We start from the raw sequence: 23,515 nt of genomic DNA on the forward strand, positions 1-23,515 counted from the left end.
TGACCTAAAGACAGCGATTCATGTCAGACATCCCAAGAATCTGACTGAACTACAGCAGTTTTGTAGGGAAAAATGGGCCAAGATTAGTAATGATCGATGTGCCAGACTGATCTGCAGCTACACAAAGCATTTGGTTAAAGTCATTGCTACCAAAGGGGGGGCACAAAATATGAAATGTGATGGTTCATTTACTTATTTCCCCCCCTTCTGTCATTGTTTGCATCCTAACCTCATTAAAATATGAAAATCTATAAATGTTTGGGTGGTTTTAGTTGAAGCAGGCTGTTTTTTTTCATCTGTGTGATTTTGACAAAGATCAGATCACATTTGATGGTGAATTTATACAGAAATGTGAGAAATTCCAATAGGTTCAGATACTTTTTCATACCATTTTAATTACAGTTGTCTGATAAAGCATTTTAAAATGATATCGGAAAATATAGACATCGGTTTTTCATTATCGGTTCAGGGCCAATATGCGTGTTGCCTTCAAAGTGAATGTAGAAATCTGCCTTTCTGCAACGGCCGGTCACAGCTGTAAGATGCTTGGGATTTGTTAAGTGAGCAGACCATTTGTGTTCATGGTGCAAAAATTAAATAAACAATAAATGATTAAAAAATAATGAATTATAAACTCATAACATACGTCTTTTACTGTACTGAAGCTGCGTGCCTTTGTTGTTATTTTGAGCCAGAAGCACTGTGTGAGCCATATGAGATTTAAATAACGGAATTTCTATAGATTGGCACTTTGCACTTGCTCCAAAAAACTGATGTTTGCACTATTTTAGTTTCAACAATATACCGTATTTTTCGGACTATAAGTCGCAATTTTTTTCATAGTTTGGCTCAGGGTGCGACTTATACTCTGGAGCGACTTATGTGTGAAATTGTTAACACATTATGATATCATTTTACATGTTATTTTGGTGTTTTGGAGTGACACTGATGGTTTGGTAAACTTGTTAGCATGTTGTTTATGCTATAGTTATCTGAATAACTCTTAAATGGTAAATGGTGTTATACTTATATAGCGCTTTTCCACCTTTCAAGGCGCTCAAAGCGCTTTACACTGTCTCGCCATCCACCTACTGGTGACGCAGCACCAGGAGCAATGTGGGGTTCAGTGTCTATAGCTATGTTACGTTAACATACCGGCCACGTTCGCATTTCGTTGTTCATGCATCATGTAACATTATCATACTGTACACTTATTTAGCATGTCGTTTTCTATTGTATTTTTATTTTAAATTGCCTTTCAAGATGACATATCTGTTCTATGTGTTGGATTTTATCAAGTACATTTCCCCCAAAAATGCGACTTATACTCCGGTGCGACTTATATATGTTTTTTTCCTCTTCGTTGGGCATTTTATGGCTGGTGCGACTCTTACTCAGGTGCGACTTATAGTCCGAAAAATACAGTAGTCGCGCAAGAGGCACGTTTTCCTTAACTTCAGTTGACGTTGTTCTCTTATTTCTCACAGAATTTTTATTAGAATACCTTGAAGTTGTTACATTTATCATTATTGAAGGACCCAGTGCAGCATCACAATGCAATTAGCCATAATATGTTAAGTCCACGACCGCATATATCGGATTTTTGGAGTTGGATTATATCGAGATAGCAGTTATCTGTAAAAAAGTCATTATTGGACAACTCTACTTATGTTTTGTGTGTATGAAACTATCTGCAGTTGAGCATGGGCATTAAATTAGTTTAAAGTGGCATTAAAGGTAGCATTAATAAGCATTAAATGAGATTTGCTGATACCTGGAGAAACCCTGTTTTGGACCAACAACAACAAAAACTCCCAGACAAATATACCCCCTTTGGTTTCCATTGACACTAGGAATCACAAAATCAATATCCATTGAGCTTCCATACAATCTTGGCCCCCTCCACTGGTGGTCATTATTTTTGACCAAAAACCTCCAAAAGATGCCTCAAAATCAACAGGATGTGACTAACCTAGTTTACTAACCGACATTATCATGCAATATGTACAAAAATATAATTTTCTATTATTTTAGTTAGGAGTGGGAACCTATTGGTACCTCACAAATCACGATAGGATACGATTTGCGATACAAAGCTCATGATAACGATGATCTGACGATATGGCGATACAACGATTATCGATACATTAGTCAGGAAATCATTCTAGGATATTCTACAAACAACTAATAAACAGAAAAACAAGCTTCTGCTGTGAATTGGAATGAGTTTATCACTAGTAGACGTCCAATCTATTTGAACTGGGAGGGTGAACTGGGAACATTTGAACTGGGAACATTCGTTCATTCGCTGCCATCCCTCCCACTTCAAACGGAACAAACGTCTGTGGCCGTCAGTGGCAGCCAATGACAGGCAATGAGGTAATTTTGGGCCATTTACCTGTTGATTTTCCGTTACTTCCTGTTGATTTTGGGGTATTTTATGGGTGACTTCCTGTTTATTTTGAGTTACAGAACAGGAAGTGAACTGGGAATCACCCAAATGAATAGGCAGTGACTCAAACTCAACAGTAAATAATAGGGGTGCACGATATCCATTTTTTGAAACCGATATCGATAACTTTCTACTCCTTAAGTACGATACCAATACGATAACCGATAATATATATATAATTTTTCAATGTATATTCACCTGAGTTTTTGAACACCTGCAGGTCAAAAATACTACTGGTGGATTCAGCATAGATTTGCCTTTGACCTAACCAGAATTTTCATGATGACATGAGCATTAATTTAATGAACAAAACAAAGACAAGAACAGTTTTTACTTCAAATAAATGCCCATATTAATTTTTTCAAATAAATATAATTTGAGTCAGTCACAATCAGTTAGTCAATATCATTGATGATGTGTTCCCTGAACAATACGCACAGAACTAAAACAAACATAAACCCAACAGGTATTGTGCTTTGTGAGCAGATAAAACATTTGGTGCAACAGGAGAGGAAACTTTTGTTGTCTTGGTCCATAAAACAACTTTTTTAACCTGGCAATTATAGGACAGCAAGACTATCAATAACAAAAAGGCCTCCCAATAACTAGTAAACATAACACTGTAAAATGCAAACATTTGCTAATTGCCATAGTAAGGTTCATACCCATACTGGCAAAAAAGGAGTGGAAACAAACGCACACATCCCAATCCACGACACCGTGCCAAAATTAATATTGATAGGCCCGGTAATATATAATGTTATTGGATTTATTGGATGACGTCATAATTCATATTATCGGATCGATAATTATCATGCAACCTCTAGTAAATGCCCTAGAATGAACCGCAAGTGACCTGTAAATGCCCTAAAAATTGGACAGAATGACTGAATCCTCTGGTTTAGAATGAATGAACGTTCCCATTCTAAATGGATTAGGCGTCACGCACTGTCATTGAGACACCATTATGGTGGAAGATTTTGGTAGCAACTTGTTGGTTCCTTTTTATTTATTTTGTTGTAGACCTTGACACCTTTTTAAAACAATTTCCCGATTCTTGGCAGGAGCATATCGATAACCTTTTGGGATACAAAGTATCACGATATATCACCATTTCGATATTTTGTCACACCCCTAATTTTAGTGCCCAACCTCCTTTTTATTACACTAAAAAGTGCAACCGCAATTTGTAATATGTGTTTATGTACAGTCATCAGAGTTGGGCAGCCGACTCTCAGGACTGCTGGAGCGCTACCAGCAGTATCAGGACGAGGTTGTCTCGCTCCATTCGTGGCTCAGCACCCAGGAGCAGAACCAAAGTATCGCCAAGCCCGTCGGTGCAGATACAGACCCCAAGAACCTGCAGGACACCTTGCGGCAAGTCCAGGTAAAGCTTTTGTGGCAGTTCCCTGCTTCAGTGATCTCACTAATTTATGACTAGACGCCACTATTGCAATTTTTTTCTATTGCATGCGTTCAGCTGCTGCAGGACGAGCTAGCCGAGCGCTCGGTTCAGTTGGAAAAGGTGAAACGAGCCGGAAGAGTCCTGGTCAGCACAGACGAGTCTCCTTCCCTGAAGGCTGTGGATATCCTCTGTTCTGCAGGTCAGATCAACCACCACGACATGTTCACATTACCAGTAGTATTTCTGCCTTCATTAAACGTTATGCTCTATGGATTATCATTCAGATGGTTTAGAGAAGAGGTTCTCGTCACTTTCGGCATCCGTTTCGGAGCGGGCCGAGCAACTCCAAACGGCTGTGGCCCAGTCAGTGAGCGTTCAGGAAGGCTTGAAGGCTCTTCTGGCTTGGCTCGACACACTGGACCTGAACCCTGCGCCCGTGGAACCCACAGCGCAGGCCCTCCAGGATGCCCTCACCCAGAACCAGGTAGGACAATTGGAACATTTTTAGGGTGAAATCAAGTTGTCACAATACTGCACTGTCACTTAAGTTCAGTTTACATTATTATCTAATTCGAATATACTGTACTGACAGTGATCGACATCCAATACATTTTGAGTGAGAGGGGCTGGATGCCAATGAGTTAATTCATGAAATAACATAAATTACTAAAGTAGGAAGATTGTTGACGTTTCCTTGAATGTTGTCATTTGTAATATGCCAAGGGTACTGAATGCTCCATGTAAAAACAGTTCATTTTTAGAGCATACAGTGGTACCTCGACATACGATCGCTTCGACACACTATCTTTTCGACATCCGACGTAAAATTTGACTAACAATTTGTTTCTACATCTGACGACATGCTCGAAAAATACGACGATTTATGACAGCGCCGGAGTTTGTTTTCCCGCAAAACAGAATCACGGCGGATGTTCTTGGGAGAGAAGTTAATCAAAATGCGTTCCAACAATGTTGCAGGTGGTGAAAAAAATAAAAAGGTGACATTGACATTGATGATAGAAAAACATGAGCGTGGGGTGCGCATCCGTGATATGGCTCAACATTACAGCCGTAGACGGTCTATCTCGGCGTTCCTCCTCCGTTCGCCAGTCTTTATAAGTTAAGGTGGCAATTATTATTGTGGTAACATCGCCAAAGAAATCACCAGGTTCGTCAGGTTTCTGATCATTTTATTCCATCAACTTGTGCAAAACAATACGCCTAGTGTCCCCCGCAGCAAGTAAAAAAAGTGAAAGTAAAAACGCTCTCTCAGTCAAGTCAGCCAAACGATCCGTTTGGTACACCACACACATTTGCTACATTAGAACCCGGTTTGTTCCATTATTACAGGTAGTATTATAATTATTGCTATTATTATATTATTATTCCGATTTTTATTTATAATTTACTTGTTTTTTTCTTTGTAATTGATATTTGCAATTGTAACATCTGTGTTTATTAAGAATTTAGTGTAGGTTTTCGGGCTGTGGAACGAATTAATGGAACTATCATGTATTATGTAGTGCTGCAACGATTAATCGGTTAACTCTAGTATTCGATTAGAAAAAAAGATTAGAATTAAATTTGGCTGCTTCGAGTATTCGTTTAATTAAAGTGGTATTGTAATGGTTTGTTTTGAAAGCGTTTACTTTAAGTTTTATTGATTTGGGTGGTTATACGGCCCTCTAGTCTACCTCATTTCACATGGCTGAATCGATCTGCTCCCTGTTAAGACCAATATAAGCTAATTTGTTTTTTTTGAGCTAATGTTTTTTTTTTTTTAATGCAATCGTAATTTAGTTTATTGGTATATATATAGCTATTTTTGGGGGGAATATGTGTCCGAACCATTTGTTAAGAGCATTATTAAAAAAAAAAAAAGTTCGCATTTTATAGCATTTAAGCTAGCGGACTTTTGCTATATAAGTTTGCCAACTGTTCTTTTTGTTGTACAATAATCCTCATTTATTTATTTTTTTATACCGTTTGAGGCTCAACTCAGGTATTTAAATTTTTTATGTTCCTTTTCCAATTACTCGATTATTTGAACTAAACAGTCAATCGATTAATCGACTACTAAAATAATCGATAGCTGAAGCTACATTCTTATGGGAAAATCCTGCTCGACATTCGACCATTTCAACTTAAAAACAAGGTCCTGTAACAAATTAACTCCGTATGTAGAGGTACCACTGTACAGGTTTTCATGTATCAACCTGGAATTTTGAACATGATTTTCAAACCATTCAAGTTTTTTAAATTAACTTTAGAGCAGAAACCACATCCCATTTGAAGAAAATATTAATTACCATGGTCATCCTAATAAATGCAAATACATATATTTTCCAAACTGACCTGCTTAGAGCCTACCTGGGGCTTAAAAGGTATTTAAAGTCTCAAATTTACTATTTTATTTTGTTTTTTAAAGGCTCTTGTATTTCAGGGGTGCCTACGTTCGGTCCTCGAGAGCCCCTGTCCAGCTTGTTTTCCATGTCTCTCTCCTCCAACACACCTGAATCAAATAATCAGGATTGATATTAGGCTTCAGCAGAGCTTCCTGATGAGCTAATCATTTGATTCAGGTGTGTTAACAGAGGGAGACATGGAAAAAAAACTGGATAGGGGCTCTCGAGGACCGGACTTTGGCACCCCTGTTATATTTCATCTAGTAGGTCTTTGTGCTGCATTGCATGAAATTGTGCCAGAGAATTATTATTTTTTTAATTTTACAATTTTTACCACCTAAATTGGCCCCAGAAGTTGCATTAAATTCTTAGTAGAGTTTAGTTCAAAGCAACACTTGGTAGCTTTTCAGTTTTGGTTGATTATAGTGACGCAGTTGGACAAAAGCGGTAGTGTTTTGCCATAAGGAAGACTGCTTCTTCCATGAGGACCAGCGTTCACCCGAACAGTGTTGTAAAATCATCAGAATTAAAAATCAATCTCCCGGTCGCTTGGAGATGGATTAATCAACATTTCTGTTTCCAGCGGCTGTGTGAAGGACGAATGGTAATAAGGTTATGAATCCAGTTTTGGCTAAACGATAGCATATGATGGTATTCGCGAGAAAGCGTTCACATCGACTTCAGTCTTTATAACAAATGGGAAAAGGGGGAAGTGACGTGTGCCGCAATCAGCACATTTGTAGTTTTTTTTTCGTGTGGCAGGGTTCATGCTACCCTCCTCAAAGTTAATTAGTGCCGGGTGAAAGCGATACAGACCCCCTCAAGATACAGTGCCTTGCAAAAGTATTCGCCCCCCTTGAACCTTGCAACCTTTCGCCACATTTCAGGCTTCAAACATAAAGATATAAAATTTCAATTTTTTTGTCAAGAATCAACAACAAGTGGGACACAATCGTGAAGTGGAACAAAATTTGTTGGATAATTTAAACCTTTTTAACAAATAAAAAACTGAAAAGTGGGGCGTGTAATATTATTCCGCCCCCTTGCGTTAATACTTTGTAGCGCCACCTTTTGCTCCGATTACAGCTGCCAGTCGCTTGGGGTATGTTTCTATCAGTTTTGCACATCGAGAGACTGACATTCTTGCCCATTCTTCCTTGCAAAACAGCTCGAGCTCAGTGAGGTTGGATGGAGAGTGTTTGTGAACAGCAGTCTTCAGCTCTTTCCACAGGTTCTCGATTGGATTCAGGTCTGGACTTTGACTTGGCCATTCTAACACCTGGATACGTTTGTTTTGGAACCATTCCATTGTAGATGTGGCTTTATGTTTTGGATCATTGTCCTGTTGGAAGATAAATCTCCGTCCCAGTCTCAGGTCTTGTGCAGATACCAACAGGTTTTCTTCCAGAATGTTCCTGTATTTGGCTGCATCCATCTTCCCGTCAATTTTAACCATCTTCCCTGTCCCTGCTGAAGAAAAGCAGGCCCAAACCATGATGCTGCCACCACCATGTTTGGCAGTGGGGATGGTGTGTTCAGGGTGATGAGCTGTGTTGCTTTTACGCCAAACATATAGTTTTGCATTGTGGCCAAAAAGTTCAATTTTGGTTTCATCTGACCAGAGCACCTTCTTCCACATGTTTGGTGTGTCTCCCAGGTGGCTTGTGGCAAACTTTAAAGGAGACTTTTTATGGATATCTTTGAGAAATGGCTTTCTTCTTGCCACTCTTCCATAAAGGCCAGATTTGTGCAGTGTACGACTGATTGTTGTCCTATGGACAGACTCTCCCACCTCAGCTGTAGATCTCTGCAGTTCATCCAGAGTGATCATGGGCCTCTTGGCTGCATCTCTGATCAGTTTTCTCCTTTTTTGAGAAGAAAGTTTGGAAGGACGGCCGGGTCTTGGTAGATTTGCAGTGGTCTGATGCTCCTTCCATTTCAATATGATGGCTTGCACAGTGCTCCTTGAGATGTTTAAAGCTTGGGAAATCTTTTTGTATCCAAATCCGGCTTTAAACTTCTCCACAACAGTATCTCGGACCTGCCTGGTGTGTTCCTTGGTTTTCATAATGCTCTCTGCACTTTAAACAGAACCCTGAGACTATCACAGAGCAGGTGCATTTATACGGAGACTTGATTACACACAGGTGGATTCTATTTATCATCATCGGTCATTTAGGACAACATTGGATCATTCAGAGATCCTCACTGAACTTCTGGAGTGAGTTTGCTGCACTGAAAGTAAAGGGGCTGAATAATATTGCACGCCCCACTTTTCAGTTTTTTATTTGTTAAAAAAGTTTAAATTATCCAATAAATGTTGTTCCACTTCACGATTGTGTCCCACTTGTTGTTGATTCTTGACAAAAAAAATAAATTTCATATCTTTATGTTTGAAGCCTGAAATGTGGCGAAAGGTTGCAAGATTCAAGGGGGCCGAATACTTTTGCAAGGCACTGTATAAAAGAGGTGTCGTTCAACTAGTTGTCAGTCAACATATCACAAATGTTTGGAAAATATTTTATAAAGGTTGAAAAGTTACCTTGTGTTGCTTCAAAGTCTTAACTTAAATTTCAATTGATGAAACCTGTTAAACTTGAGCTCTAAAGGTCTTCCCTGGCCTTGTGACTAATTTTGCACAATCTCCCTCCATAGAAACTCCGTCAGGAGCTCCTTTCCCACCAGGGCAGCGTGGAGGCCACTCGGGACTCTGTCGCTAAGCTGCTCCAAAGCCCCGACGCTTCCACTGCTTCAGGTCTACAGGGTTCTCTGGACGAGCTGACGTGGAGGTTCGCCGCCGCCCAGGTCAGCCAAGCTGGGCGGGAAGCCGAACTCAAGACTCTACTGCCCAAGCTGGAGAACTACGAGCGACTCTCGGGCGATCTCGAGGTCTTCATCCAGAGTCGTGCAAAGGATCTGAGCCCAGCGGGTCAACCTGATCGCAGCGTGGACGACTACAGGCAGACAGTAGAGGTCAGCATTAAGCTTTGAATTATAAATTTGAATTTATGGATCGTCAATATAATCTGAGGGTCGTTTTTACAGGAAGTAAAGTCAGAGCTGCAACAAGAAGCCCCTCAGCTGAAGTCATTCTGCAGCCTGGCAGAAGAACTCGGCACATCACAAGTTTTGGGCCGCACACAAAGCCTCCTGGAGCATGTCAAGGGCGTGTCGGATGACTTTCAGCGACTTGAAGACGACGTTAACCAAAGGTGATAAAAGGGTCCCCAATACCCCAGTGTTGAAGAATTCTAGCTTTAAAATTTCTATTTATTTTTATACAAAGTGTAAATTAGCAGAATTGAAGGTTATTATCATAATAATCTACAATAAAATGTAGCTTTTTTACAGTATACCCCCTATAAAAATGAATAAAGAGCATGTTTTTGTAGGTGTTGAGCTTTGGTGACTCAATTCATCAATGACCTGATGAACATTTGATTAGAACGGATTTGAGGTTTCCCACCAAAAAAATGCCCTTTTCCAAAACAGTAGTCGACCCGGGGCAGTAGTTGCTACGGCAACAGTGCTTGACAGCCCATCAGGCTGCACTGTCAGGGAATTTGAATAGGATTAATCCTGCTTCCAGCACAGTGAGCCTTGTTAATCACATGGACTTTGTATTTTGTGAGATAAATGTTTGTGATTTTACTGTTTTCTGCAATGTACTAAATATCTTTTCGATGATTTAAAAAATATATGAATTGCTTTAGCTCATCTGTTGTGTGTTTCTTACCCCTGATGTTTAATGGCTGTCGTGATTTTGAAGTCTTTGTACTAGATTTTCAAATGGGTTAATTTGACCTGCAAAATTCAATTGTCAGAACTTTATTTCCCCCTCACTCAGTAACCTCTCCAATCTCTTTATGTGTGTACAGTAATATCTGTCATGTAAGAAAAGCTCAACTTTTCTCCTTTTTTTCCTTTTCTGGGCAGACTGGCTGCCATTTTGGCATGTGAAGAGCAGCTCCTTCACTTCCGCGGGCTCTCCGGCTCCCTCCTCAGGTGGCTCCAGTCTGCACAGGAGCAGCTGCCCGCCAAAGAGGTCACCCTGGACACGGAGGCGCTGCAGAGGCGAGTCCATCAGCTCCAGGTAGGTCTGCAAACACACCGTGCGGTCACATTTGCTGCCTTCTGGGACTCATTTTGAATCTGACCGTGATGATATTAATACCGCCTTCAGGAGCTTCTAAAAGAGTGGGAATCACAGGCGTCCAGGGTGCAGGAGTTGAACAAGAGCGGCACTGAGCTGGAGGCACAAGTCATTGACATCACAGCCCCAAAAAGCAAAGCTGGTAAGAGATTGTTTCTCTATTAGACGTATAGTTTAGCTGAATTACTATCAGAGCACATGTAGGTAAGTAATGGACTCATCGGCGATCAATGTCAAAATAAAACGGACAATGAACATGTAACCGGTTCATGTCAATACACAATATTACTGCTGGAACGATTAATCGATTAACTTGATTAATTTGATTAGAAAAAAGCATCGAATTCAATTTTGCTGCTTCGAGAATTCGTTTAATTAAATTTGTTTTGAAAGTGTTGCATTAAGTTTTATTGATTTGGGTGGATACACTGCCCTCTAGTGGCAACAGTGAAATGCCATAACACGTCTAACATGGCTGAATCCAGCTGCACCCTGTTTAGACTAACATAAGGAATGTTTTTGTTTGAGCTATCGTTTGTTTATACATTCTTTATTTAGTTTAGTAGAGTATTAAGCAGTTTTTGGTGGGAAATATGTGTTTGAATGATTTGTTAAGAGCATTGCAAAAAGACGTTGGCATTTTATAGCATTTAAGCTAGCGGACTTTTGATACGCAAGTTAGCCAATTGTTCTTTTGTTGTACTTAGATCCTCATTTATTTATATTTTTTATACCGTTTAGCTCAGGTATTTTAATTTTAAATGCATTTACTGTGATCCCCTGCTACTTTGTGCTTCAAACCTCGTGCCCTCAGTCCATTGCATTTGTTTGTTTGTTTGTTTGTTTGTTTTTCTCAATTAAAAAATAAATGAACTAATACAGATGAGCTGTCCTGATCAGATCTCGTAGTCTCATTCTCCCTCCTGCTGCTTTTCTTCGTCGGGCAGTACACTGAAATTGCTTATTAAGGTTAACGATGATTGACAGACGTTAAGGTTTGATATTGCCAGAGATGCTTGGTAGCTGAAACTTCAAAGTGTCACATGCGTCAATCATCGTTTAGCTTGTTAAACAGTTGCTGTGGCATCTCATTGTGTGTAAGTGAGCTCAATAAAGCATTTAATAAAGACAAGCATTTTTCTACTTTATTATTTAAAAATAATTCGGTGGGGGAAAAAGTAAAAAAAAACATTTCTTATACGTATCTTTCCAATGCTAGATCTGAATGATAAATACATCGAACACACAAAAATAAATAAATAAAATAATAATTTTTTTGTTTTTGTTTTGGGGGGCGCTACTTCATCAATTATATTTTCTATTCGCATTTTATTGTTTTTTGAAAGTGCGATCTTACTTATCAATATAAATGTTATTTCAGTCATAAACACTTGTATCTTTGTTCAGCACCTTCTAAAATTTATTCTGCAATGCATTAAATCCGATTACTCAAACTAACTAATCGATAGATTAATTGATTACATCGATAGCTGGAGCCCTACACAATATTGACAGACAAACGTTTTCAGAAACTGCTTATGGTACAAACTTAAAACAATATATATTTTCTAGGGCTGTCAAAATTATCGCGTTAACGGGCGGTAATTAATTTTTTAAATTAATCACGTTAAAATATTTGACGCAATTAACGCACATGCTCCGCTCAAACAGATTAAAATGACAGCAGAGTGTAATGTCAGCTTGTTACTTGTTTTTTGGTGTTTGGCGCCCTCTGCTGGCGCTTGGGTCCAACTGATTTTAAGGCTTTCAGCACCATGAGTGAGCATGGTGTAATTATTGACATCAACAATGGCGAGCTATTAGTTCATTTTATGATTGAAAATTTTACAAATTTTAATAAAACGAAAACATTAAGAGGGGTTTTAATCTAAAATTTCTATATCTTGTACTAACATTTATCTTTTAAGAACTACAAGTCTTTCTATCCATGGATCGCTTTAAGAGAATGTTAATAATGTGAATGCCATCTTGTTGATTTATTGTTATAAAAAACTAATACAGTACTTATGTACCGTATGTTGAATGTATATATCTGTCTTGTGTCTTATCTTTCCATTCCAACAATAATTTACTGAAAAATATGACATATTTTAGAGATGGTTTGAATTGCGATTAGTTACGATTAATTAATTTTGAAGCTGTAATTAACTCGATTAAAAATTTTAATCGTTTGACAGACCTAATATTTCGTATGTTTGTGTTTTGTAGGTGCTCCCCAAATCAACAGTTCTGCTCCCGGGAGTATCAACGGAATTCATACTTGTAAAGGTTGTCAGGACATTGCTTGCAGTTGCTCATTTAACTCCGCTTTTACATGACATTTGGTCCTAAAATACATCATGTCTCCCGTCAGACCTAACAGAGATCCAGGTAGCCGTGTCCGACGTCAACGCCAGACACGAGGCACTGGGCGCGGACCTGAATGAGCGCCTGAGCCGGCTGCAGGCCTCCCTGGAGCAGAGGCAGCGGGCCAGGCGCGGCGCTGAGGAGCTGCAGAGCTGGCTAAATGACAAAGAGACTGTCCTCGCCCAGGGACATACTGCCTCGCCGTCCAAGCCGGAGGTGGTGCGTGCTCAGGCCCAGGAGAACAAGGTTATTCATGATTTTATTGTACTGTACAGTACGTGTGTGTGTATTGCCTCATATCTGGCGATACGATTCGTATCACAATTCACAGGGCACGATTCGATGTAGTCCTGATTAGTTCTGATACTACACTTGAAGACGATTATTGCGATATTTGTATATTACTTTAGAAAAAACGAATCAAAATGGACATAAGTTCGTTTATACCAATTTATTCCTGAAACCTCATCCAGCACTCAAGTAAAAATGTTTTTGTTTTATGTTTCAACAACATACGTTTTTCATTGTAACTTTCTCTTTTTTTAGTACAAACCTGCTTTAGTCCAAACCTGCTTAAATGCAGGATTCTAAATACTCCATGATTCCGTTTTAGGAGTCAAAACCAAAATGAGCCCAAATTTCACTTATAAAAGGTCTAATCTGAGCAACCACTAGAAGGCAGCGTACACAAATCTCTACTTGGTTTAGTCTAATGTTGTTGTTACTTCAGCAGACTGCAAGGCAACGCTGCTGCACGCTGCCAACTACTGTATGGGAATAGAAGTGCAGCCACTGAATTATTTCCACCAAAAACACACAAGGAAGGATTGATACCAGAATTGCGTCACGAAATATCCACGTGACTCCACAAGAGACCATATCAAAAAATGTTCATATAATTCTACCTTTTGCTTTAAACTCATTTAAACTTTTAAAAGAACTTTTTCAAGTTTTACTTAGCACCTGTTCTCACACAAGAATTGAGGCTATTGTGTTGTTCAGTTTGTTGAGATGAAAAGAAGACTCCAAAATGTGAGGCAATGTTCATAGAACACTATTTGTGCACCAAAGTGTTCGGCCAACCCTTACAATTTAATTTTACAAAATACCAACAGCTTTTAGCTGGCATGTTAATAGAAAAATTGTATTGAAAGACTGATGAAAATTCAGATTTATTCATTTTTCTGAATGCACATTTGATCTTAACAAGTTGCATTACACAACAGAACTACTTTCCCCCCCCCTAGTTTTCCCCAAAGTACATTTTTCAGATAGCTTTTGCCTTTGAGCCATAATTAGACTTAAAAACTTAAGACAAAATAGGTATAATTTTGTCAAGCTAGCTTAATACAAATATGTAACACTATAGGCCTTAGATAGGCTAACAGAAACTAGCATAAGGTTACGGTAATCATAAATATTCAAAATGCTACTTTACGTAGACTTAAACTCCCTGTTTTCCAGTAGACTGCAATACTCCTCTCCAAATTCTGACTTCGATGTGTTATGTAAAAACCCATCAAAGAAATGAACGCTAAAAAGAAATGCTAATACTAATGAAGACATTAACATCTAATAATGGCTAGGCGCTGCTGTCGGAGTTGGCAGAGCAGTCTTCTAAGGTGGAGGAGCTAAAGGGAACTCTAAGGAAACTGATTGCCGACAACCCCGATTCCCCTGAGGCTGACGCATGGAGGCAACAGCTGCAAGAGATCGGTATGTGCCACCTAATACACAATTTATACAGAGTGACCCAATTTATGATTTTTTTTCAAGACTTGTTGCCTATTTTTGCAGCAAAAAATGAGCTTCACTTTCTGTGTGTAAAAGTGCTAAAATGTTCAAAACTAGTTGTCCTCCATGTGTGGGAAGTGTTAATTTCTCGAAGCTTCTACTTGCTATTTTTAAGTAAACAACATGTGAAAGTGAGAGAAAATCTTTTCATAATACACACTCATCACAAACTACTTTTTGAGTCGGCGTCCGTGTCGAAAACGGCAAGAAAACATTTAGTAATCTCTTTTTAGCCTTAAAAAAATCTCATATATTTGATTGTAATTATTGCATTAAGTGTACACACTATGCTGCTAGTCAGGCAACAACAGTCCACATGCAAATGTTCGCACCAACAGGCACTAACGCAAGTGCAAGGCCTTTGGTGTCGAGCCTGAGGTCCCAGCACAAGTGCTTTTTCTGCATCTGCCCTAACTGCTATGCTAAAGGTAGAAATACTGTGGGGGCTGCAAACGATTAGCTGACACCACTTGTACACCTCAAACAAAGATGTGGACCTGAAGGCTGACATTAAGGAGAAATCCGATGCACTGAGGCAGTTTGATAAGTAGTAAAACTTTCACTCGTTTCCCTACTGTTGACAGCAGTACCTTACTATTATGTTTACTGAACTGAAGATGCACTGATTTATATAAAAAAATATATATACATATTTGTTCCTTGGTAGTGGTCTTATTTTTTTCTACTCAGAGGTCTTAAAATGTTCTTAAAAGCATTATATTTGCTTGTCAGAAATATGCAGACCCCCTGAATACGCTTCCGTACCCAATAACACTCTAAAGTAGAATTTTTTTTTTCTAAATTTAATCATATTGAACTCATTTCTTACCCTTGACAACATTAAACGTCAAAGTTATTTAAACTGAATCATAGAATGCTCATGTTTCACTGCTTTTGACTGTGAGTGATTGCTGCTTGCTCACAGTCAAAATGGATTGGACATTCAGCGCCGTCAATGGCAGGCAATGAGTTATTACTATGGAGGGGGGGAAAATTAGATATCAACTTTTGAGTGTATTTGTTTTCATTCAATTTAATTTTTTAAATTTGTTTTTCTTAAAGTGATCCTCGATCTTTAAGACAAGTGATTCTTAAAAGATAAATGTTAGTATGAGTTATAATAATTTGCTATTAAAACCCCTCTTAATGTTTTCATTTTAACAAAGTTTTAAAAATTATTTTAAGTGATTGGTCGCCATTCTTGTAACGTCGCAGTGCGTGACGTCACTTGTATAATTATGTAGATTTTTAGCATCCAGAGCTGTCGTATGCTAACTGTCCTCATTAAATTCGTCATCTGACGGGAACAAATCCTGGAATCGAGTGTAATCCATGTCTTGTACATTGTAACACGTGGTAGGTAGGATACGTGAATAAAAGTACCAAAAGGGGAAGACGCTTCCATTTATGCACATTTATTCACAAAAAATAATATTTCCACCTTGACTCATCGGGAGCTCAGCGGTACACACACACGCGTTACCAGACAAACTCCAACATAAAAGTATAGTCCATGTCAGAGTCACTGTCGTCACTGTAGCGTGCCATAGTGCTTTAATTATTTGGTATGATAGTCAACAAAAAAGATTACAATAGTAATCCAAATCCGCGTTTTTTTCACTCACTCGAAGATGCAGGAATTAGACCAATCCCGTGATAACATTGCAGCCGCGATCAGGCCGTCGAAGCCACAAAATAGACGGATTCGAAAAGCCGCTGTGGGACCATCGAATCCAGAAAATAGACAGATCCGAAACCAATATTGCAGCTGCGGTGGGACCGTCGGATCCAGAAAATAGACGGATCCCTTACTTGACTAAGAATCCAGGAAAAATATTCGTGCGCCAGTTGTAACGCGTGGTAGGTAGGATACGTGCATACAGGGACCAAAAAGGGGAGAAGCTGCCACTTACGCACATTTATTCACAAAAAAATAAAAATTCCACCTTGACCACTCACGTTACTCCCCTTGTTTCAATTTCACTGGAAATTGCATCCAAAAGCAGCACATCGTGGCATTTTACTTCGCGAGTTTAGGCAGCAATACGCAATTGTTGTATACACTACACATTTGGAACGATCCCCTTTACGTCATCACTGCGAGCCCGCAAAACATGGCGCCAACTATCGGTCAAAATGTGTTCTAAATATTAGAAAATATTGCCATTGATTTAACATTTTATGTGTTTCTAACAATATATTTTAGTACAAGAGAACAATTGTGGTTTATTAGAGCCTACATGTATTTAAGGTAGAGTATCACTTTAACATTTGATCAGTATATAGTTCGCAAAAATATATTTTTAGAAAATGGAAAAAATACAATATTTTATATATTAATTTTAGAGGGCTTTGGTTAGACTTAGGCATGTGCTGGTATGAGATTTTGACGCTATGATAACCATAGGCAAAAAGTAGCACAGTAGTATCACAGTATTGGAATTATAGATGTAAAATGTGTTATTTTGAGATGTACGGGTTTAAAAAAAAAAAAAATCCATTGAACAGGATTTTTTTAATTTTTCACAACATATGTGCAAATTGGAACATCACACATGAACATAATGTTTAAAAAGATGAAAAAATTTAAAAATAAAATTGAAATAAAGTTATAGACTAAACCCACAGCTCAAGTTGCTAAACATTAGAACAAAAATAATTGTTTTCCATACAAAAAGTAAAAACACTTCTAAATAAAATAAAAAATGCAGCCACTTCACACTGAGACATGCTCATTTTCTACATATTTCTCTCTCAGCCCAAGTTATGATGCAGGAATGTGAGTATGTTTACATTTTCTGGGTTAATATACCACTACTACCATTAATATTAATTAGTTGAATATTAATGGAGAGTGAGAGGAAGAGGCCGCGCGTGTGTATCACTCGTATCATTATTTACACATTATACACACCCTCTCTCAACACAGAAAGTCGCCAGAGAGGAAAAAAAATACCACAGGCTGTATTATGAAAAAAAATTTTTTTGAACAGACGTTTACAATGGCGGAAGACCTTACAAAAGTACACTAATAGCAAGGAAACTAGTTAGGCGTCTTGGCATGCTAACTAGCCACGTTAACAAGCTTACGTTATAGCATTTGTTTTACCATCGCTAAACACACTGAGCCTGCTGGAACTCTCGTAGCTGGTGGGAAACGTTCATGAAAGCATTTACTTTCCTTAAATTTTGTGTCAAGTGACAGATGATGGTCATGTTAATGTGAAATCATGTTGGAGGTGTTGCCTGCACGTCGGCTTTCCTTCCTCGTCTAAGTTGCGGCGGTCTGTTTCTTTTCGGTAGCTGTAATAATACCATACTAGCGACTTTTTTCGGGGGGGCTCAGGTGGAGACGGTGACAACAGTGTCATCGACAGAGCAAAAACCGGAGGGGGAGTGGTGAGCGCTGCCCGTCCAAGCTATTTCTCGCTGCATTTTTTAGGAAATGAAAATTAGCTAATACCGTACTATGGGATGACGGAAAATTTAAGTGGCTTTGAAACCGTGACGTTTTCATACCACGTTAAACCTGAAACCAGTAACCAGCACATGCCTAGTTAGACTATTATTTATATAAATGTTTAGTCTTTCCTCCCATTGGCTACTTTCATTTCAGACTCTCGGTGGCTCTCGGCCAATCAGACAGCGTCGCGGCGCCAAGCGGAGCTGGAGACTTGCGCCGACCGACTGGGCAGCTTCGCGGCGGCTGCGTCTCAGCTCGGCCCGTGGCTACGCGAGAAAGAGCTGATGATGAGCGTGCTGGGACCGCTCAGCATCGACCCCAACATGCTTAACACGCAGAAACAGCAAGTACAGGTATGATGTAAGAAATTACGAATAACCAAAAACGACAGTTTTTGTTTTCCTGAAAAATTGAGGAAATAAAGCATTTCAATGGCAACTTGTTGTTTTAGTTCATGCTGCGGGAGTTTGAAACCCGTCGCCCGCAGTTCGACCAGCTCACCCAGTCGGCCGAGGGGATTCTATCACAAACGCAGGACCCAAAGGAAGCGGAGGACGTCCGGACCGAGCTGGACTCCGTCTCCAAGCAGTGGAGGGACCTGACGGGCAAGCTGGACCAACGCTCGGAGCATATAGACCAAGCGCAGGGCACCAGCGAGCGTTACCAAGCGCTGCTACGCGAGCTCTCGGCTAGCGCGGCCACTCTAGCTGAGCGTCTGGACGGTCAGGCAGAGCTGAGCGCCCGGCCTGAAGCGCTGAGGCAGCGTCTGCAGGAGACTGGGGAGATCCGCTCGGAGCTGGAGAGGCGGCGTGGCGAGCTGGCCGAGGCCGAGCAGCTGTGCGAGGAGCTCAGCGCCATCGTGGCTGAACCTTACCTAAAGGATGAGCTGAAGAAGAGGCTCGAGAGTGTCAGAGCGCCGCTCAAGAGCTTAGAAGAACGTGCAGGTGAGGAAAATGGCCTGAAGCCTCCGTTAAATAGGCCCCCCATCAGACACAAATTTATATAAAAATGACGTCAATCGTTTGTGCCACGTAAGGCTTGTTTGTGTTGTAAAAAGTTTCGTTCGTATTGCTATCGTTTTATAGATATTGAGATATTAATTTTGAGTGATGATGTCAGCTTTTCCATATCCAACTTTCGCGGCTGACGGAACGTACCAACTCTCACAATAACAGAGTTGTCCCAACAACTAGCGCAAACGTAGCACAAACAAACGGCAATCCTTGGAGTCCAGTTTGCAGTAAATAGGGGGCTTGAGATATTAATTTCGAGTGATGACGTGACTCATTTTGCAACCCTATTCTCTAAAATCCTGCTACCGTAATTACCAAATATTCTGAATAATGTGTTATAAAAATGTTACCTTAGCTAATTAATCCTTTATTATTTACCAGTGTTGTCACAGATTACTTGAAAACATTTTAATTACTGATTACGCCTCAAAAAAGTAATTTAGTTGCTTTACTGATTACTTTATTATCAAAGTAACTAAACTAACAAATAACTGACAAACTGCATGGAATTTGTTGAAACTCCACCGACTAATTAAAACCCGCTAACGCGAAGATTAAGCGTAATGTCAAAAATTCTGAATTTCGTGTTCGTGTTAGGGTTAACACAAGGGTCGGCAACCCAAAATGTTGAAAGAGCCGTCGTAGGCCAAAATAACAAAAAACAAATATGTCTGGAGCCGCAAAAAATTAAAAGGCTTATAGAAGTATTATAATGAAGGCAACACATGTTGTATGTATCTACTGTATATTAGCTATATTAGCCTACTATCAAAATGACTAAGCTGGCTATGAATACATAATGAGCCCTCATGATTAAATGTTTATTTTCCTTGCAGTGCTTTCTATAGGGAATGAAACACCACGTGACTACTTGTTGTTGTCTGATAATGCTTCAAGTTTAACTTCATTACAGTATTGATGAATTATGTGTAATTTCTTTGAAAAAAACTAAAGAAATGCAATTAAAAAATCCAAATATTGATGTCATTTGTATTTTTAAAATTCGAAAAAAAAATAACAAAATAGAATGTGCAAAACGTGGCTCTTATGTGGACAATAAACGTAGTGCAACAAAACGCAAAACAGAAAAATAAAACGGCACCCTTTTGCAAAGGTAAAGTATAAAATCTGAGTTCACGTACCTGCGTGAAAGCGATGGGTGTTCAATATCAATCACATCACACGACTCATCGCAGAGTATGTTGCCACTAAATGAATGTCCTTGATTTGCTGATTGGTGAAGTTGCCTGCCATTTTATGGCCTTTTCTTCACTGTCTTAGTGCAAGAACCGTGTATTTGATTTTCTGTATTATCGCGGTTTTGTTTTTTAAGTCTGCAAATAGGTGTTCTGATATGTTGATGAATGACTTCTTTATTTACCAGTCACCATCTGTGAACGGTTTTCCACACTTTATTTATCCCGTGTTGCAACAAAGCTCGCAGCAGTAGTGGAGTTAGGAGATGCAATTAACTTTTAAATCTATTTTTGCACTCTTCTAATTTCTCCAGAAGTACTGCAATTGCACTTACTGGGTACTCGGCTGCAAAAGTAGTATGCCTTTCCTGCAAATGTCTTTCCACATTACTCCTTTTGTGATTTGACAACTTCTCACTACAGAGCAAACATTCAGAAAATCCTTCCGCATTGGCAATGAATGCAATTGATTTGGCCCAAGAAATTTTAAATCCTCTTTTCTACTGTTTTTTTTTTTTTAAATAGAAAAATATGTCGCAGGCTATGACGCAAATCTTCGTTGACAGAAATGTTGAGATGTAATAATTATTGTACATTTTTACAGCATTGGAAAAAGATTGTTTGTGTCATGTTTGTCTTCCTACAGAAACCATCTTAAAACAAAATATATATATCCCTCCCTTTATCCATTTTTAAACATTTTTGAAACGCTCCAGGGAGCCACTAGGGCAGCGCTAAAGAGTCGCATATGGCTCTCAAAACACTGGTCCCGACCCCCAGCATATCAGTGCCAATGTAAAACAATGCAAATTGACTGCACAATAATCAATAACACACAAATGAATTGCACAGTGCAATAAACACAAAGGTGGGAGTGGGCGCGGATGCGCACGCACAACCCGGAAGCATGGCATACACACACGCGGTCAATTTGGCCACAAGGCGGCAACTAAGCACATTACACTCAATCGAACTTACACCACATCCCAAAGATGCAAAATGAACACGTCACCTCACGGCATAAATGTGCAACACGAAATTTGATGTAAGCAATGGTCGTTGACTACATGCCTTTGCAACGGCAAAGCTACGAAACAGCCACGCATGTGGCGGCTCTAACCTATCGCTGGAACCCTCCAGAATGAAGGAAAAATACCTACGTTCATTCATGGAAGCGCACAGATCAACATTCCCTCGCACATCCTAACAGGTTGCTGCACTAGGCTCAAATGTGCACCACGTTCCTCACGCCTTTCTCAGTCACAAAACACTTAGCGCGTGTGACGCGAGACCAAAACAAGAAGAATTATGAGCGGTTACCATGGAAACAAACACGTAGCAGAAACCTTCTTAAAAATTTTCTATTCAAAATGCTCCTCGTACGTGACTACATTATACTTCATTCTTCATACAATATGAGGCAATAACAAAATAGTAACGCACAAACACTCAGGAAACTAACGCGTTACAACACTATTTATTACCTAATGAATAGTATGTAGCAGAAAAAATGAAGAATTATGAAGCGAAAATGTCCTTCAATTCTGGAATGACCCTTTACCTTTTTGATTTCTCCCCAGCCGACGGTCTATCTCAGCTGCAGGCCGCGCTGTCCTCCACGCAGCAGTTTCAGCAGATGTTTGACGACGTGCGCTCCTGGCTCGATCGGCAGACTGAGCTCAAGGACTCATCGCCGGACGCGCTGCCCTGCCATCCCGAAGCGATCCGTTCGCTGCTGTCCGACACCGCCGACCTCCAACGCTCCGTGGCGGCCCAGCGAGGTTCTTACGAGTTGATCCAAGCGGAAGGCGCGTCGCTGCTCGCCGCCCTGCCCGCCGGCGGGGACGAGCGTGCCGCCTTGCAGTCCCGCTTAGATAGCTTGCGGCAGGACTGGGAAGAGGTCAACACGAGGCTGTCGGAGCGGGAAAGCAGACTGAAAAGCACCCTGAGCAAGGCGGAAATTCACGAGCGACACAAGGCCGAGTTCGCGCCGTGGCTGGATGAATGCGAGGAGAAAGACGCGGAGATCCAGCCGTCGCTCGACTCGACGGGTCTGGATGAGGCCCTGCAAAAGGCCAGGGGGCTTGCACTAGAACTGGAAAGACGGCAACCCTTACTGGAGGCGTTTAATACGGCCGCTGATCAACTGTTGGAGCAGTGTTGCCTCGGAGAGGAGGAGGTACTTCCTTTTTTTTTTTTTTCTGAATTTGGAAATGCCCATACAGTCTTAGTCATATTTTAGTCATTTCAAACTGTGTTTTGTCTTCGTCTGGATTTAGTCAACGAAAACTCAAATTTCGTCTATTTTTAGTCAACGCTCGACAATCCTCAAAATATTTTTATCTACAAACTTCAAAAGTTTTAGTCCATGAATAAATAAATAAATAAAAGATTTACAACAATTTTGAATGAACATGACAGACGAACACATAACTGTAGAGTCTCACCTGGAGGTCACGAACTATATGTAAAATGTTTTTTCAAGAGTTTAAGAAGACAAAAGAAGCTAAATACTAATGCTAACGCGAACGCTATGCTAAAGCTAAAAGTTAGTTTAGTATGTGATAATCACTCAGCACAGGCCTTTAAAGGCTAAAGCAGCATGGTATAGCCAATAAAAGAAAACAAAAACTTACCAAGCAGCACCTGGCACATATGTAAATGGGTACCGGCTAGTGAGTAAGCGTGTCTGTGTGTGCATGTCACATGAGTGACACGACCAAACACTGCTAAAGGCTTGCTAACTACACACACAATAAGAAAATATCACACATGGTAAATTTATGACGGAAACTATGGCGAATTTTCATTTTGTCCTCTTGTCGTCAGACGACAACTGGCATCCATCTCGTTATGTTTTATTCACCCAATACATGTTTTCAGCGCGTCATCGTGGCGTCATCGTCATGAAAAAAATTGTTCGTCGACGAAATGTTTTTGTTATTGTCATTGTTGACGAAAACAACACTGCTGCTTAAGATGGTTAGTTTTTTTTCCTTCTTAAACAATGGTATTTTTTTTCTCAGCACATTGAACAGTCATTGTTATATTTTGAGAAATAAGACTACCTATCTATTACATAACCACGTTAAGCCGAATAGATACAAAAAAAATCATTGAATTCCGGCGAGAGAAGCCGAATAGATACAAAAAAAATCATTGAATTCCGGCGAGAGAAAAAAAATACAGAAATGAAGCATCATTCGTCCAAAGAACAAAGAGTGCACTCTAGTGAAGAAAACATACTATTATGATACTAAAAGGATC

General features: G+C 39.7%; 1 protein-coding gene across 14 annotated transcripts in view; it reads left to right on the forward strand.

Annotated features, from left to right (window-relative positions):
- Window positions 1-23,515, forward strand: part of macf1a (microtubule actin crosslinking factor 1a) — a 319,162-nt gene that overhangs the window by 195,431 nt on the left and 100,216 nt on the right. For all 14 annotated transcript variants that reach the window (XM_057828763.1, XM_057828754.1, XM_057828757.1 and 11 more), the window contains 13 exons: window positions 3,663-3,839; window positions 3,933-4,056; window positions 4,142-4,341; window positions 8,918-9,235; window positions 9,308-9,474; window positions 10,199-10,355; window positions 10,446-10,557; window positions 12,645-12,704; window positions 12,790-13,028; window positions 14,369-14,498; window positions 18,193-18,392; window positions 18,491-18,983; window positions 21,829-22,427. In XM_057828763.1, coding sequence (XP_057684746.1) covers window positions 3,663-3,839; window positions 3,933-4,056; window positions 4,142-4,341; window positions 8,918-9,235; window positions 9,308-9,474; window positions 10,199-10,355; window positions 10,446-10,557; window positions 12,645-12,704; window positions 12,790-13,028; window positions 14,369-14,498; window positions 18,193-18,392; window positions 18,491-18,983; window positions 21,829-22,427 — 2,976 coding nt within the window. The remainder of the gene's footprint in view (window positions 1-3,662; window positions 3,840-3,932; window positions 4,057-4,141; window positions 4,342-8,917; window positions 9,236-9,307; window positions 9,475-10,198; window positions 10,356-10,445; window positions 10,558-12,644; window positions 12,705-12,789; window positions 13,029-14,368; window positions 14,499-18,192; window positions 18,393-18,490; window positions 18,984-21,828; window positions 22,428-23,515) is intronic.

This window comes from Corythoichthys intestinalis, chromosome 22 (assembly GCF_030265065.1).
Source record: "Corythoichthys intestinalis isolate RoL2023-P3 chromosome 22, ASM3026506v1, whole genome shotgun sequence".
NCBI classification, from domain to species: Eukaryota; Metazoa; Chordata; class Actinopteri; order Syngnathiformes; family Syngnathidae; genus Corythoichthys; species Corythoichthys intestinalis.